The sequence below is a fragment of the Anas platyrhynchos genome, chromosome 1 (genome assembly GCF_047663525.1).
Source record: "Anas platyrhynchos isolate ZD024472 breed Pekin duck chromosome 1, IASCAAS_PekinDuck_T2T, whole genome shotgun sequence".
NCBI lineage: Eukaryota > Metazoa > Chordata > Aves > Anseriformes > Anatidae > Anas > Anas platyrhynchos.
In genome coordinates, this window is record NC_092587.1 from 193781344 (window position 1) to 193800129 (window position 18786).

General features: G+C 35.4%; 1 protein-coding gene across 4 annotated transcripts in view; it reads right to left on the reverse strand.

Annotated features, from left to right (window-relative positions):
• CNTN5 (contactin 5) overlaps positions 1-18786 on the reverse strand; it is a 698727-nt gene that overhangs the window by 152317 nt on the left and 527624 nt on the right. For all 4 annotated transcript variants that reach the window (XM_038176391.2, XM_072032765.1, XM_072032763.1 and 1 more), the window contains one exon: positions 11997-12099. In XM_038176391.2, the coding sequence (XP_038032319.2) occupies positions 11997-12099 (103 nt within the window). The remainder of the gene's footprint in view (positions 1-11996; positions 12100-18786) is intronic.

Consider the following 18786-nt stretch of genomic DNA (forward strand, 5'->3'; position numbering starts at 1 on the left):
GGGGACTGGTAATATTGCTTCTTCAGGATTTATGTCTTATTGATGGGGACTTGCAGTTTGCCAGGGTTGATTTTTTCCACTTTCCTTATGGCATATGATAAAAGCAATTAACTCTAAATTTCCAGATGTAAGTATGAAGCATTTAGTCAGAGTGAGACAGAAAGAGAACTGGGAGTGCTACCTGAGATTTACCAAAGAATGTTTATTACATTACTATGAATGATTGCAATACTTGTAACAGCATTATAAAGTCTATGCAACAGCAAATCTACTCAAAGAAGGGTAGAAATCAATCTAGCTTGAAAAAATAGGAACAAAATCCAATCCTACTCTAGCACTTTATGACATAAATTCTTTTTCAGTATGAAGTAAAAATGAACTTTAAATTGATGAAAGTCTTAGATTTATTTGACATAAACATGTACTATCGAATGAGACAAATACTGGATCTGTTTCTATCTTATATAAACAAACTGAGCTTGAAGATGCCATATTCACATTCAGAAAGGTTCCTTCCTTTCATCACAAATTTATCTCCAGATGTAAGGACATCCCTATCTATAATACTGACAAATGATGTTCTACTATGTATGCTAATTTCCCTCTTGGGATTGTTTCGCTATCGGAGAACTTGAAGAGTAGCTTTCACAGTTTCTAGATTTGGAATCTGATAGAATTAACAAAATCTACTTCCTAAAGTGAGAAGTGGTGTAAATAGGCACGAAGGAGCATGACTTCCTAAGTATGGGACTTAGAGACATATATTTCAGTACCAGGTTTTCTCTCTATCCTGTAGCTTGATTGGCAAATCATTTTATTTTAATACATTGTGCCACAATTTCCATGTTAAAAAAACAAACAAACAAAAACACATTTTTACAGCTTGGTGACCTGCAGATGAAAAATAAGATATCATTTTAAGAATTGTTTTTGAGGGTGACGGCAAATTGCTGCCTGTGGAATTCTACATTGTGATTTGCTTAATATTTCACACTGCTTAGATTCTAGTATCTTTTGTTCCATTGGTATTTCTCCTATTTGTAGGAAAAACACTTAATATTTGAATCCTTAGTTCCACCAAGGAATTTGATGTATAACATCTAGAATGATTTGTTCCATTAAATGCAAACCAGGGATCTTGGCATGTCATTAAATTGTGAGTACCATAATGCATTTAAAAGACAAGTCAAAATTAGCTTTCAGTTCACTTGCAAATTTTATATTAAAAACTTGTTAGTATTCCTCAATCCTCCATCCTTCATTTATCAGCGCAGGGATTCATCATGCCCTTTCACACTTTGTTTTGGCTAGTAGTTCCTGTGTAGAAGTTAACAATATATGCAGTATTATCACAGGAGTCAGTGGAAATGAGACCTGTTAATGTGCACCGAATGTTCTGAATGTAGACTTACGTAACCTGTAATATCAAAGTATCTCTGTGTCACCATTATTGTAGGAAGAGGCAAGGACTGTTTCATGTTCATGGAAAAATACAAGGAGGCTTAATCTTCTGAAATACAATGTCCAAAGACAAGCAGCTCCTGTGGGTGAAAGGCCATTCCACTTTGGAGAATATTTTTGAGCTATATCTCTGACTGCCAGCACACCATAAAGATCTGATAGAATATTGCAAACCAATGGCCATCAAAATTGTCATATTGGCTCTAAAAACAGTGAAGCCTGCTCACAAGTATCACAAGTATTAGTATCATTTTATAACCAAGTTACATTCCCATGTTTTTCCTATATAAACAAACCATCCTGGAAGTTATGTTGAAACACGTGGAAGACAGGAAGGTGATTGAAGACAGCCAGCATGGCTTCACCAAGGGCAAATAGTGCCTGACTAATGTAGTGACCTTCTACAAAGGAGTAACTACATCAGTGGACAAGGTAAGAGCTACTGATATCATTCTATCTGGACATCTGTAAGGCCTTTGATACAGTCCTTCTTGCCTCTAAATTGTAGAGATATGGCTTGATGGAAATAATTGGCTGTATGATAAAACCCAAAGGTCTAGTCAATGGCTCCATGTCCAAGCAGAAACTAGTAATGTGTGGTGTCCCCCAAGTGTCTTTGCTGGGACCAGTACTATTTAGTATCTTAATTACTGACATAGACAGTGGGATTGACTGAACCTTCAGTAAGTTTGCAGATGACACTGGGCTAAGTGGTGTTAATAGGAGTTAATATTTTAGAGGGAAATATGAGTTATATGTTAGAAGGAAGGAATACCAGATAGACTTAGCCTTGAGGTGGGCCCATGTGAACGTTATGAAGTACAACAATGCCAACTACGTGGTCCTGCATGTGGACTGGGGGCAATTCCCAATATCGGTAGAGTCTGAGTGTTTAATGGATTAAGAACAGCCCTGCAGAGGATGACTTGTGGATACTGGTGGATTAAAAGTCACATATGAGTTGGAAATGTGTGCTTTCAGCAGAGAAAACTGATCATACACTAGGCTACCTAAAAAGGCAGATAGCCTGAAAGTCAAGATGAGAATTCTACCCCTCTGCTCTTGTGGGACCCCACCTGTTCTACTGTGTCTAGTTCTGGGTCTGTCAATACAAGACATGGATCTGTTAGAGTGCATCCGGAAGAGGGACTCAAAAAATTATCGAAGGACTGGAACATCTCTCTTGTGAAGAAAGGCTGAAAGAGTTGGGATTGTTCAGCCTGAAGAGTTGTCTGGGGAGATCTTATTTTGCCTAAAGAGGGCTCTAAAGAAGGATGGAGACTTTACAAAGGCCTTTAGTGGTAGGTGTAGTGGTTTTACTGTGCTGGGCAGCTAAACACCACAACCGCTCTCTCCCTCTCCCTCCTTAGATGAGGAGGGGGAGAAGTAAATCAAAGAACAACTTACGTGATGAGATAAGGATAATTTAATTAAAGGGAAATGATAATAATAATAATTAAAGAAAGATTATTATGAACTAAACAATTTAACTAAAAAAAAAAGGAAAGGGGAAAAGGGAGGGGGAAAGGAATAAAAAGGGAGGAAAACAAAAAAATAAAACAAATGAAGGCTATGTGGAAGTGCAGAGGAAAGAAATTACTCTCTACTTCCCACAAATGAGTGATGCTTGACCACGTTCTTGAAGCAGGGTCTCAACACACGTGGCCGGTGTTTGGGAGGACTGACGTTTTCACAATGAGAGCCCACCCCTCCCCTCTTCTTCCTGTTTCCACCTTTTATTGCTGAGTGTGACATCATATGGTATGGAATATCCCTTTGGTTGGTTTAGGTCAGCTGCCCTGGTGATGGCAGCTTCTCACTTTTTGCCCACCCCCTAGGAGGGTTAGAGAGAGTCCCAATGCTATGCCAGCACTGCTCAGCAGTAGACACAACACTGGTGTGATAACACTGCTGTTCCAGCTACAAGTGCAGAGCACAGCACTGTGTGGGCTGCTGCCGGGAAAGTTAACATTCCAGCCAGACCCAGTAGAGTAGGACAAGAGGCAGTGGTTTTCAACTGAAGGAAGGTAAATTTAGACTGGATATTAGAAACATTTTTGAAGATGAGGATAGTGATAAGCTTGAACAGGTTGCTCAGAGAAGTTGTGGATGTCCTGTTGCAGGAAGTGTTTAAGGACAGGTTGGATTGGGCTTTGAGCAACCTAATCTATTGAAAGATGTCCCTACCTATGGCAGGGGTGGGTGGAGAAGATGATCTTTAAAGGTTTTTTTCCAACCCAAACCATTTCATGACTCTATGATTCTATGAATATTCAGCTGCCGTTTTTCACCTTGACCTTTCACTCATATCAATGACCCTGGGATGCAGCCTAGTACAGTTAGCAGAGATTAACTTCAAGTTTGTTTTAAACTGTGATTAGTGCATTAGGTTTGTAATTCCTTAGCATAATACAAGGGCTGGAATGGAATGTATAGTAAGGAGATTTATGTCAGCAAATTGGTCATACTAATAGAAATTCTCACAAGACCTTTTGTTATACTGTATTGGTGTGAAGAGGTCAGGCTACAGGCTGCTCTCTTCTGCTTCTCTTGACATTTTAAAGCAGGAGATGCTTCCTGCTGGGTATGAACCCGCAAAGAACACAGAGAACACTGTTATCTACAGATAACACATGAATACCAGTTCTGCAACCTTCTGGATGAATACAAACAAGGTCATATTGGATTTGTCAAGATCAAACAACAGAAGGATGCAAGTCAGGGAGAGAGATAGAAAAGGCCTGGAACACAGTTTTAACTGGTGGACTGAAAGGAAAAGGAATATTTTACAAATATGAATAGCAGAGAGGGTTAAATTTTGTTCTTTGTAGTTAAGAAACAGCATGGGGCAATACTATAAGATTCTGTTCACCTATGTTGGAAGACCAGATGAACATGTTAGCCAGAGAGCTGTTCAGCCTGGATCTGTGACTCACTACTGTCAGATTATTTTCTGTTCTAATTTTATATTCCTGAAAGAAATTGTATATATATCTAAATTTCAAAGAAAAAATATATATATATATACATATAAGAAATGAGAGGAACCAAACACTATAAAACCTTTGACCAAAGATGTACTTCTTGAGTGCCTTTCTTCTTTTCTGAAATTTCTCTAATCCTTGTAAAGCTTTTTGCTAATCAGATCTCACAGAACCATCCTTTTAACATGTGGACTTGCTGTGGTGTAATTGCCTGAAGTAACTAGGAAAATAAAACTAACATTCATGTTTTAAAGAAAATGTACAGCACTGAAGAGGCTTTCAGGGTAGGGCATAGCTGCATTACCTGAGTGTTCCCTGGGCTTCCAACCTTAGATGCTATCGCTCTGGGGAAACTTGGTGTGCTAGCCCTAAGGAACAGTATGGAGCGTAGAATGGAGTGGAGACACCATGACTAGGCTCTGTAACCAGGTGGGGACTCTATTGTTCTTGTGCACACCAAGACTGATACTGCACTTTTTGCCACCCTGAGCCAAGGACCTATCATGTTTTGACAAATGCTGTACCCTAGTGTACTTTTTGCTCATTATAAAATCATTATAATACCAAAACACACCTCCATCCAAAAAGCTACCCACCTCCAAGGTGCGACCACCCCTCACCGAGCATGTGCTCTGAATTTCTCGGAGCCTATTACTTTAAATGGAGACGGGAGAACTTTTCAGCAATCATAACTAAGATATGCTTGACTAGAGTCACTCAAGCTCCACCTAAAAGATAGAAAATAATATAAATTGGCCTAAGAGAGAGGGGATGTTAGGGAAGATACCACCGTCAGGGGAGATACAACATCCTTAGGACCTCCTGACTCCTGGGATCACTTGACAGGCTGAGCCTCTCTTCCCCCCCATTGGGACACCTTTGGGTGAGATCTGAACACTTGCTTATAGATCTCTCTAGAGTTTTTGATCCTTTTAGCATGTTTATTTCTAGACTGAGCACCTGTAACACCTGTAACACCTGTAACACCTGTGTATTTCATGCATGCTAGCTTGCTTTTGCAGACAGTCACTATCACTGGCAATACAAAAGAACCTGGTTATCTGTTGCTGTAATAAACCATACTTGATTGCATTGTGATAGCTCTCATTAAGTGTAGCTAGGGTAAGGGTGGTTATCCGTGACAGTGATAGTTCAGTGTTCTGAATCCAACCAGACCCCAGACAGTTAATGCGTTATTGGTGAATGTCTGACCGGACCCCCAGACGGTTAACGTGTTATTGGTGAATGTCCGACCGGCCCCCAGATCTGACTGGTTCAGTACCCTGAATCCGACTGGGCCCATAACGGTTAATCAGCTACACCCCTTAACGCGACACTTGCAAAGTCTATATTTTTACACCTACAAAAAGATATGCAATAGTTAGCCTTCCTTATAGCCATTATTCTATGTCATTTTCTTATTCAGTGACTCAAGCAGAAATAACTTCTGCAGATACTTCATGCACATGCTTCACGGTTCCAGTCATAGAATAGAATATCCTGAGTTGGAAGGGACCCTTAAGGATCATCAAGTCCAAAATACCTTCCAGCAGATCATACAGGTTTTATATCATCACTCTGATCTTTGCTTAGATATTACATTCACCTATTCAAATACATTTTGCATTTATGTCTGCATATTGTAAAATCTTCAGTAAGCTTTCTGTACATACTGTATAATGAAAATACTGATAATGACATAAAATAAATAACACAATTTTAAGTAAAGCATGAATAACTATTAGAAAAATCAGTTAAAAAGTCAAATCTAGGTGATAAAATTCAACATTCCATGGATTTAAAACTGTGGGATATTTACAAACCAGAATTTGTTCCAAAAGTTAATTATTTCAGGAAGAACACTTTACAACATTTCCTGGATTCACAAAATTTAATTCAGTTTTGTAACTTAAATATATGTAATTTTACCTCTTTTTTGTTTTATTTCCTTAAAAAAAATAAATAAATAAAATGGACTATCAGCTGAGTTCTTGCAGACCATATTACAGATGAATGTTTATGACTGAGCTATAAAGCTCTTCAAAATAGAGTTTACAACAGAATCTACAATTATTAAAGCAACATTGTCTATAACAGCATGAACAATGCTTCTATCATAACAACATCATCATAATAAATGTAACAAAAAGAAGTCAATATCTCTACTTTATTCTTATCTTTAAGATTATTTTTCAGTAAGGACATGGTCTATTGGTCTATACATCAGTAAAGTCAACTAAGATAACATTTATAAAGAATATTGACATACTGTGTAGATGTTACTATTGTACAGAAATAGCACAAGCATGAAACACTCAAAAATACAGAAAAACAAGTGTATGGGATGTAAGAAAAAATGATTGCAAGAATGGTTATCTATTGATTATTGATTCGATTAAAATCCCTGTCTGCTGGTCTATGTGGTTAAAAAAAGGCCATAGTGGAAAAAGGATAGATAAAACTCTTTTTTCTTTCTTTTGTTACAAACAATCCTTTTGGCTGTCTGTGTGGCCCAGGAATCCTATTTGAAATGAAAAGACTGAAAATTTTGAAAACCTGTAAGTACAGGTATAGCCTATGTCCTCTATTTTTTTCTAATAGGAAATAAAGTATGATTACTCATTCAAAATTGGATTTTGGCAATATCATAATACAAAACGTATTTTATTTCGTGGCTGAAGTCAGGAAACCAATGACGCACAGATTTGTATGGAGAACAAAACAGAATGCTTGTATGTTATGTTGCATGGCCAAATCACAATGAGGAAAAGGTTGAGGAGTGAGGTATATGTAAAGTGAGTGCACGGTACACAATTTGACATTAGAGTATCAGTGTGAAAAAGTATGTTTAGATGTAAAGTTTAGAAATTCAGTTTATTTGAAACTGAAAACAGAATACAATCTAAATACAATCTAAAAAATAAAAAAAAAAATAGAAAAATAAAAAGGAAAAGAGCAATATATGTGACACTTTTTTTTTTTTTCTTTTTTTTTTCCTTGAGCTACTTTCCTTTGAGGGCAAGACTTTTTGATTGCTGAACAGGGGCATAATATTCATACTAGCTTGGACAAGGAGTCCTATGCCATTGTCTGAGCTGTGAAGACCTCTTAATTATTATTATTATTATTATTTATTATTTTTTTTTAATAAACACTTTAAAAAACCACGTCATGTAGTGAGGACAGATTTTAAAGTCCTTTTACCTTTCAGCATTATGATTTTCACATTGTTCTAATGGGGAAAAAAATGATGTCATCGGAATTCTTCCTTTTGAAAGAAGAGGAAATGAGAAATGAAAGAATTAACTGGTTCCCTCTGGATGTTCTTGGAGGCAAATTTTGTAATACTTAAGAAAAAGTGCAAATGCAGTCACTTCTGTCACTGCAGTGACAGAAGCCAGAGAAATTGTGTTTCTGGAGCAGGAATACTCTGATCTATGCTAGACTGTTGATGGGGAAAATCGTGTTTTCTTTACCACAACCTACACAAAGAATGAGGCCATGATTTGTCTTTCTGATTTACATAATAAATTTAAGTTAACATTGGAATGATGGATTTGTTAGAGAACCGAATTTGTCCAGAATCTGTATCTGGACTACAGATGAGCATATCATTAACAATAAGCTCATCACATATTTGCTTGTCTTTTTAAATAACAAGATATAATCAGTGAAAATTGATAGCAAATACTAACATACCATTGGTTATGAAAAAAAAGTTATGAAAAAAAAAAAAGAATTTGTTTTGAATTCTTCCATTCAGTAAGATTTAAAGTAGATATTTTCTATTACTATTATTATTTTTTAAGTTTAATCTAACGATATTTAATCTAAATCTTGATCAGGATTTAGCAATTATGTAAATTAAGAATATATATTATGTCCTTACAAAAAGTTCAAAAAATAGATGTCAATACTTTGTCATTGCAAGAGGGTTTTTTATTTTATTTTTATTAAAAAAATCATCTGCCTTGTTAGGAAAGAAATGAAAATTCAGGTGTTCCTAATTAAAATAATGTAACTGAATCTGTGTGCTACAGATACATATCAAATGTAGACATAATCAATACACAAGTTTTCTGTGGAGATGAGTAATTCTCTATATAAAAATGACCTTTCAACAAAAGTGGGACAGCATAAAAACCCAGCACAAAACATTAAATATCACTAAACTGCAAAATACACACTCAGATATATATAACAGTAAAATTTATTTTGGACTTTTCTGTCTGTTATGTCTTTTCCTATACCTCAACAGTAAATCATGGATAAATGCTGTGATTTCTTAGTCAATGAGTGATTCTCATTATAAGCAGTATTACCTAATATAAATAACATGATTTTGAGATTTTTCACTTCTGTATTACTTTTAATTCTTTAGAAATAACAAATATATTTATAAGTGGTATTTGTAACATAATATTTTTACTTGTAATTGTAGCATATTGCTTGGGTTAGACTAAAATCCTTTTCAGACAATTTCTGTCTGTTAAGAAATTAAGTAAGTTTGGAGACAAAAGCTGAGCAGCTCCAGTTTATTTAATTTCTACAGCCATGGTGACTGGCAGTTCTAAATAAACACTATTAATAAATCATTAATCTGTAACTAAAGACTAGGCTTTCTCTGGAATATCTCTGAAATGTCTGGTTCAAGAAATCTTTCTGGAATGGCTATCACTGTGACAATTACATAAGTAGCAGAGAGCAGTGCTTGAGAACAGATATATTAAAGCATGAGAAAAACAGCAGCATATTGATTCTGAGACTGCAATAACCATCATTTTAATTACAATCAGAATTCAAAACTCCAAAATTCAGAAAGCTAAATAAAAAACAAATTAGCTGCTGATTCAATTTGGCAATGAATACCCCTGGCAGGAGAACCAGAAAATATCTGTACAAGCTATTGGGAATAAGAGATGGGGAAGAAAGTGAAAGCAATAAAAATGAGGAAGGAATCTGATGTATTTCCACCTTCCACCTCAGCCTCCAGGTTTCAAATGAGGCCTGAAATGTCATTCATGTAATTATGACCATATCAGGTTGAAAGCAATTTCAATTCAGCTGGCTTGATTAATGGCTGCAAAAAGAAGATAAGGAGCATTTATGGTAAAAGTAGTTGCTTGTAATAGCAGCAAATGAGGTCAACTTATTTGATAACCTAAAATTCTCTGATGGATCAGGTGTTTTTGTTTTGTTTTGTTTTCTTGATAAAGGTTAGCTCCAAATATGAGCCCAGCTAATTGAAGCTTTTCCTGTCAACTGTCACTTTTATTTTGTAGCAGTTTGAATAGTGTGAACTCTCTTTTTGAGAGAGTTTACTAAATCTTGAGGTGCTGTTGATGGAAAATATTAATAGCTGCTTTTCTTGTCTGTCAGCAGTCATTGTGAAGGACAACAGTTGGCTTACCTCCTCTTTTCTGGAAAGTGACAGTTGAGTAGGAATCTGCCTGCAACTGTAGTTCCAACAAGAGGGGGAAAAAAACAACATGTCAGTTACTGTTCCAGCCATAGCCAGGAGTCTGAAAGGGCCTTGTTGTCACTACTGACCTGGCAGAAAACTAGTTAGCATTGCTGACAGGAGAGAGTCTGGGGCCACCTGCCTCTACAGAGCAGCTGTTTTCCTCACTTATTTTAGCATCTCAGCTAATCTCTCCTTCTATTGGAGAGATTTTTGCTTCTTTGCTTCTCTTTGCTTCTCTTAAAACATAAGACCCTATACATATAAGTTCTCTCCTTGTATTTGCTTTCTCAACTACAGCTAACATTTATGTAGAGCATGAATTTGCAAAAAAAAAACAAAAACAAAAAAAAACACTTTCTCTGCCTGATGGCCACCTGCATGTAGGCTATGGTCTCCTACATTTTGTTTTGTATAGCTCAGTTGAGCCTGTCTCTCCTTACGGTCAGTGGGTCTAAATAGATATAATAATAATATATATATATATATATTTTAGAAAATTCTCTGTAATTGTTTATGAACACTCTCTGTATCATAAATCATTGAGATTACCTGGATATTGGTCACATAATTTTGGATTGTCAGTAGAAACAGGCAAGAAGGGAAGCAAGTTAAAGACAAATCTTATCCAGGTAGTAAACAGGAACTGTTAAGGGAAAAACCTGAACCAAAAAGGAAAAAAAAAAAGTAGAAAATAATAATAATAATAAAAAGAAAATAAAAAATAAAAAAAAGAAAGAACAATGACTATAAATACATTTTTTTTTTCTTCTCCACTCTCAAGTCATGAAGACAGGCTGGTCTGGAAAATCAGACTTTCTGAGCAAGGTACAGTGGTGATCCCCAGGAATATGATGTATTGCTTTTCTTCTGAAGCTTTCTTCCTACTTAGGTAAATAAGAACGAAGACTTGGAGGATACAGTACCCCTGCCATGGGGCAGTATCCCATGCCCTAGAATAACTGAGTTGTGAAATTTCACTACTAATTTTACAAAGCCAAATGTTCCCACTGTTTCTAAATCCAAGCCAGCCTGTGAGGACCTGTATGTGCCCTAATAATCTAAGAACTAGAAAACCAAGCAGGATAAATGATACTGAGCAGTATGACTAGGGGGAAAGATGAACAAAAGGAACACCAATATAAAAAGAAATATAAAGGAATTCAATACAGTGAGATTTCTTTCAACATACACACATCACAGATTTTTATGGTATATATATTTAAAAAATATATTTTTTTTGTATTTGTTTATATATCTGTAATGAAATGTCAATGATGGAACACCTTTTTTAAGCTACATACATATAAAGAGGCAAAAATGAACTCTTTGAATCAACAGAATTACTATTTATTTCTGACCGTACACTACCTTTGCCACACTTACTCTTTACAATGATAATAATACCTACTGCCACAACAAAATCAAGTTATCAGTTCCATTTTATATTCTGTGATCTGAATAGTATACAGCGATCATTTCACTCCTTAGTTAATTTGTATGAAACAGCAAAGTAGTATTTATAAAACCATTCTGTCCCTAAACTCATTCATCAATAAATATATAAACAAAACACTTGACATGAATATGAAACACCTGCTCTCTAGTAGTGCTATTAGGTCAGGTGGAAATTAGAGAAATGCCAGTTCCACAGAGTGTGTTAGAAAGGTTAGACCTTTGTGCTCTTATGTTCATAATATTTCTACAAAAATAATGCAGTTGAAAAAAAAAAAAAAAAGCTACTCATCCTATTTATTCTCCAACTAATTTTGGCAGATGAAAATGGAATTTATTGATTAAAAATTATCACAGTTAATAAATAGGTGAATGTGATAAAATTTTCACTGACTAACTTTTTTTATTTGTGAGAACACTACTTTTCATTTTGATGGAGTCTTTTAACTTAACTGAATTACTGTTCACGTAAATGGTTGGGCAGGGAATTCTTAAGTGGCTACTTAGTCAATTGGTTACTTTGAGTATGCAGTAAGGGCTGTGTGAAAATGAAATCCAGCAAAATAATGAAGTAACAAATTAGGCATGTCACATCTTAGACAATGATGTCTAATTATAAAAGAATCTGCACTTACTTGCCAAGCGCAAAACACTCCATCTTAACGGTAGTTCCTTTTGCTGCTGTAACTGTGTAAGGAAAATGAACTTCAATTTTTGGTTCATATTCCCCCATCACACCTGGAAAATAAGGAACGTTTAAAATATGAAATATCACCACTCTTCCATACATGAGATTATCACAGAACAAACCATGTGGATTGCTTTTTAAACCTGCCCAGCAGTAAAGCTAGTAATTGATGGAGATAGCCTTGGTTCATCTGATTTGCTCTACTCAGATCCAGTACATATTTTAAAATGCTCTTCAGGGCTACCAGCAGCACTACAGCAAGTTTAAGAAAAAAAAATATTTCTCAAACACAGGTCCATATTTACATTTTGAAAGATTTAAGAAGGATGAGAATTTTCCTAGACCAAATATTTATTTATCAGTGCAGTGACAATTATAATTATAATTATAATAAAAAATACACATATGTTCTGTTCAACTGAGGACCTTCCAAGATCAGCAAGAAAAACTCAACATTTGTGTGCACAGATGCAAATACAGATATGTAGAAACACAAAAAGTTCAGTTATTTAGTTATTTAATTTTCAACAGTCATTTTAATATGGAAAATGGTTAATTTAATCAAGACAACATGCTTGGTACACAATGAGAAAAACAGTCAGGGATGTGGAAAATATAAACAATGCCATCAACAACGTTATGAAGAATTTGCTGTGGAGTGATTGACATTTTGGAGAGCTGCAAGAGTTTAGAAAATTAGAAATGAGTGGGGGAAGGAGGCAGGTTATGAAAGGTGAGATGAGAGGTTTTTATTTGATATGTCTTAGAGAGAGGAAGTATCATGGTGTGAAAGGGAGGAAAAGAATATATGATGCCAACAACTCTGTTCTGTTAGACACGTCGGGCTATTGGGGTAAGCAGTACTCAGCAGCTACATTAAAGAAAGTGTATTATTCAGAAGATGAAAAATGAGCTGTGGATACACTGGCAGCAAGACAAATCTAATCTAAATCTAAAAAATTCAGTCAAGATTCTCCAAATAATTCCAGAGCCAGCGACTTAAAGAGAAAAAGAAAAGGATAAGAGATATCTTATGCAAGAGAAAATAAAGAAATAAGTAGGAACATGGAAGTAAGGGAATATAAGATTTACAGCTGAGAGAACACCAGCATGCAGAGACAGAAAGAAAATCAACCTATAAATTGCGGGAATAAAAATCATATATATAAAAGGCTGAACGGTAAACAGCTTTGCCTTTTTTCATAGAAAAAATAAAATGTTTATTTCGGGATGAGAATGCATACACATCTAAACATACATGTCTTTAGGGGCTAAAGTTTACTGAGAAAATCTAAATGTGTCAAATCAAAAGAATGTTATTCTGTAAATAATGTGTCTGTATGTAGCAGTAGATTTCTTTAAAATAAAAATCATAGCTATGCAAGTAATATATATACTAACAATTGTAACATGTGCGACCTATTTTTCCTCAAAATCATGACCAAATCAATGTTTTGACATTGTTTCATGAACTCCTTGAGAAATACTGACTGAAATACCGACCCTTGAATGAAAAGGCACATTCTGAATCAGTTCTATCATTTAAGCTTAAAAGGTTTTGCTTTTTGCTTTTGCAGGAAAAAAAAATAATAAAAAATTAATCTTTGTGTCCTGGGTATTCAAATAGTCAGGACATCACCCGAATTTAGTCAATTAACATTTTCCCTAGCCTAAATTGAAATAATTCCTAGCCTAATCTGTCATAAAAGAACGTCCCCAGTGGCTCATACTATGTTGATAAATTTCATAATTTAATTATGCTCCTTGTGACTTCTTTTACTGTTTCCTGACTTTGTGAGTACATTTATGAACACCAGTTTCTGATTCATCTCATTTGAGTCATTTGTGAATTTATAAGATATTTGTCATATTCCCTGTTAGTTGTGTCTTTTGCAGACTGAAAGATTCAGTCTTGAATTTTATTTTAAAAATATTATTTTTTAATAAAAAGATTATTAATCCTTCCTCACACAGAATCTTTAGTAAACTTGAAATCATTCCTAGTGACCATGTTATGACATTTCAAATTACCTGATACTTTGAGATGGGAAGTGAAAACAACATGCCGATATGGAAGCTGAGGATCTTTATATCACAGATTTTTCTTGTTTTGTTCGTTGTGTTAAAACAAGTCCATAGGAGGGCCATGAAGATGATCAGGGAGCTGGAGCACCTCTCCCATAAAGACAGGCTGAGGGAATTGGGGATGTTCATCCTGGAGAAGAGAAGGCTCCAGGGAGACCTTACAGTGGACTTCTAGTATCTAAAAGGGGCCTACAAGAAAGCAGGAGAGGAACTCTGTCAGGGATTGTAGAGATAGGACAAAGACTAATGGTTTTAAACTAAAAGAGGGTAGATTTAGATTAGACAAATAAAAGTTCTTTATTGTGAGGGTGGTGAGGCCCTGTCACAGATTCCCAAGAGAAGCTGTGGATGCCCCATCCCTTGGAAGTGTTCAAGGCCATGTTGAATGGGGCTTTGAGCAACCTGGTCTAGTAGGAGGTGTCCCTGCCCATGGCTTAGGGATAGAATTAGGTGACTTTTAAGGTCTTTTCCAACCCAAACCATTAGCTGATTCTCCTATTCACCGATTCATATTGTCCCTGACTCTTCAGGAATGTTTTATAGAAAGTGAGGTTGTATATTAAAATAAAAGCCATCTTTTATTTTATTTTTAAAAAGCCCTCTTTAAAAGCCACGTTCATGGTATATGGATATATGGTAAGATATATGGTAACCGTATGGTTATGTGATACACAGGATCATACCTACTGGTATTATTTAACATCTTTGGTGGTGACATGAACCGTTGGATTGTGTGCACCCTCAGCAAATTTGCCGATGACACGAAGCTGAGAAGCATGGTCACATGCTGGAGGGAAGAGATACCTGGATAGGTTTGAGAGGTGAGCTCATGACAACTTCATGAGGTTCAACAAGGCCAACTGCAAGGTCCTGCACCTGGGTCAGTGGAATCCTGAGCACAAACACAGTCTAGGTGATGACAACAACCTTCCATTACTTAAAGGAAGCCAACAGGAAAGGTGCGGAGAGACTCTTTGTCAGGGGGTGTAATCATTGGTCAAGAGGAAACAGTTTTAAACTAAGAGGGTAAGTTTAGATAGGGTATAAGGAAGGAATTCTTCACTCAGAAGGTGGTGAGGCACTGGAACAGGTTGCGCAGGGAAGCAGTGGATGCCCCATCCCTGGAATTGTTCAAGGCCAGATTGGCTGGGGCTTTGAGCAACCTGGTCTAGTAGGAGGTGTTCCTGTCTATGGCAGGGGGGTTGGAAGTAGATAATCTTTAAACTCTCTTCCAACTCAAACCATTTTATGATTCTATGATTCTACTAATTGCATTTTTAATGTATTTTCTGTCAAGACATTTCCTATAAAATTCAGGCTTACTTACTCCTTGGATACTTCTAAAGTCCTATTTAAAAAAATGCATTTTATTTCATTGAATCATTGAGTTTCATTGAATTTCTACCTGCCCATCCTCTAAATTTGAAGCCAAGCGAAGGAAAATGGTGATTCCTGGTTCCTTTAAAACTACTGTATGTGTTTAGTCATGGTAATTTATTATTATTTGTAATGTCTATATTTCATGTAAAATTTCTTCTGTTGAAACTTCAGTTATGGAAACCTCAAGGTCTTTTGTAAACACTGTTGAAAATAATTCATTTAGCATGAATAATATAGCCTTATACTCTTTTAAAGGAGTTTCCTCAGTTCCCTTTAAGCCTCTGCCACTCTGCCAACTGTTAACTGTACAGACTCACTCAGATGTTTTATGCTTTGATTATTATTTTTTTTTAACTGTGCTTTAATGTAAGACTATTCCTAAAAACAATTTTGTTAAATTGTCATATGGAATTAAATATTTGCCTTTTTTATCCCTGAAAAATTCATCTTAAAATAGAATTAAATTATTCATGCCCTTAAAATAATACAATGCTTATGAACACATCTAAAGGACAGTATTATGTTTCAGTTCTTATGTTTTTAATGTAACTCCCTTTAGTAGGTACAATCTATACAACTACTGAATGCTCTTTGCAAATCATGTAATCATTTCATATTCCTAATGAAATGATCTGCTAATATTTTGTACCATATACTGTTCTTCTGGGTTATTGTTACATTAGCAAGCAATATGCCTGCAGCAACTGGCAAAAGAATGCAGAAAAACTACTAAGTGATTGCATGGTGTCCCCATGTTATCAATGCTCCTTGTGAAAATTAGGAAACAAAAGTTTATTATTGCAAAGGGATATTTTTCATCTTATGATTGAAGTTTCATCTTATTTCAAAGAACTTATGATCTTTGAGACCAAGGAGGACATTACATTTGCATAGACTTTAAAGGAATAATCAAGGTCTTACCTTCCCATGTTACATTATAATTGCTTTGCTATGACTAGTGTACCTCCAGGCTCTTGAACTTTCCCAAATTCTGTTTTGGTCACTATCAGTCAGTAATAGCAAAATAACCCTTGTGTGCTTTTTCTCAAGATTTTTGTTCATTTGCATCAGGTGTTAAAAAGAACCCAAACTTTCAAGAAATATTGAGGCCTTGAGCTATGTACATTAGAATCAATCTCTCAGAGGTACACATGACTCTCTTTCATCGTTTGGTTAAGGCCATAAAAAATTCCGTTAGACATTTTTTTATTTCCAGTTATTAAGCATGAAATACAGCAATAAATAAAACTGATCAGCAGAATAAAAACATAATATATGATTTTCAAAATCCTAACAAATCACAGAGATCACATGGTCTGAGCACAACAGAGGAACAGGGAGCTGTTCTCATGTTCCCATGTCTGCCCTTCCCATGAAAACACCTCCTTTGTGACAATCTTCCATTTCTTGCCTTCCCAGAAGTGACCTCAGTGATTCATTCTTCCTTAGACTGGATAGTTTACAAGTAAATCTTATCCCTGGTCTTCATTTGGAGACAAGTCATCTTCCCTGGCATTTTCCAGTCTCCAGGTTTCTGCCTTGTCAGTGTGCATGGGAATGAGAGCACTCTATATTGCTGTCCAGCCAGGGTATTTCCTGGCCAGATGAGTTTGGACTGGAACACTAATGATCTTTCTATTATATCTATATTATCTATTATATCTACAATTACTGAAAAGACACCAATTTAAAGAACTGAACGTATTCCTGTACTAAGCACAGCTTGATCTTGCTAAAATGAATGGTGTGTTAAGTCACACAGTCAGAAATGGAGCTTAATATTTATAGAAGAGATGACTTTCCTATACCCTCTTTCAGATATATTTTACAATGATGCAATGATCACAGAGCAATTGTTACATATTCTCCAACTAATATAAGGAAAACTAATATAATGAAAAATCTAAAAACACACAAACAACAACAACAAAACATAAAATAAGTTTAATTTAATTTAATAATGCTCTGCCTCTTCTTTTTGTCTGCCAGTCCATGACTTAGAAGCTTAAATAAAGAGTGTAGAAAAATTGTGAGTCTAAACTGTATCTATACAAGTACACTTTTCGTCTTCATGGGGAAAAAAATCAAACTGCTGAGAAATCATCACATCACCTTACCTCAGATGTGTAGAGGCTAATGCTTCTATTCCATTAATCTTCCAGGTACTAACTACACTCTTGAAACTCCCAGAGCATACGCTTCTATAATGGCCCCTTAAATGCTTTCAGCTAAAATGGTCTGGGCTTGTTTCAAACTCCTTAAGTAATAGCTCTTTAACTTAATTCAGAAACTTATTTTGAATGGAGCAGGTTACAGGGGACACTTGACTAATAAACTTTTAAGGTGGTAGAAATAAAAGAATATAAGAATATAATGTCATCAGAGTGCTAGGGAGAAAATGAAACCCAAAGAACTCCTATACTCAGGAGAAAGATTAGGGACAGATTTATACTTACTTATTTACATTATTTTGCTAGCAAAAGATACAAACTCCAGAATTCAGTGATTAAGAGTATTTACCTGAGAGGTTTGGATGAGATACCTGATCTTAGCCAAATGATGTAGGAATGTTAGTCTGTGTCCCTTACAGCTGAAATAGCACTTTAATCACAAAACTATTGCTATTCTTAGTTGTTTGGGTGTTTCTGGCAATTTCTGGTAAACTTCCTGAGGAATCCCTAAGAATTTTCTAATAATTACACAGGTCAAAAAATGTGTTTCTTAACACATGGTAATTCTGATCTATTGGGTGAATCTTGATTCAAAACCAAGATTTTGATTAAGAAACTGCTGCAGCAATGCTCAGGTATGCTCTTGTCATATCAATAATCTCCTATTAATAATGTGATGCAAACTAGGGTTATCCATTGTAGCATTTTTTTGACAAAGGAATATTTAACAAATTCCCTGAAGATCTGTACTTTTAAATGTCTCCATATATTTATCTGGGAAAGAAAGCTTTGAATACGGTCATTTACACTGACAATACAATCATAGTATAAACTGAATTAATTCAAATATAATGATGATACCCATCCATTACATCCTGACTGCAGTGGAATTTTTCAGTGCATTGTGAAGAATTTATTGACTCACCTACCATTGACCTTATTCTAAATACTGCACGTGCAGTAAACCTCTAAAAATTTACTGTGGGAATGATTGTTTTATGATAATTATCCACAATATTCTTTCCATTAGAGATTTTTCTTGATCTCTTTTGAAAAGTCCTAAAAATTTTTATGTGAAATTCTGTTCAGCAATGCACTAAA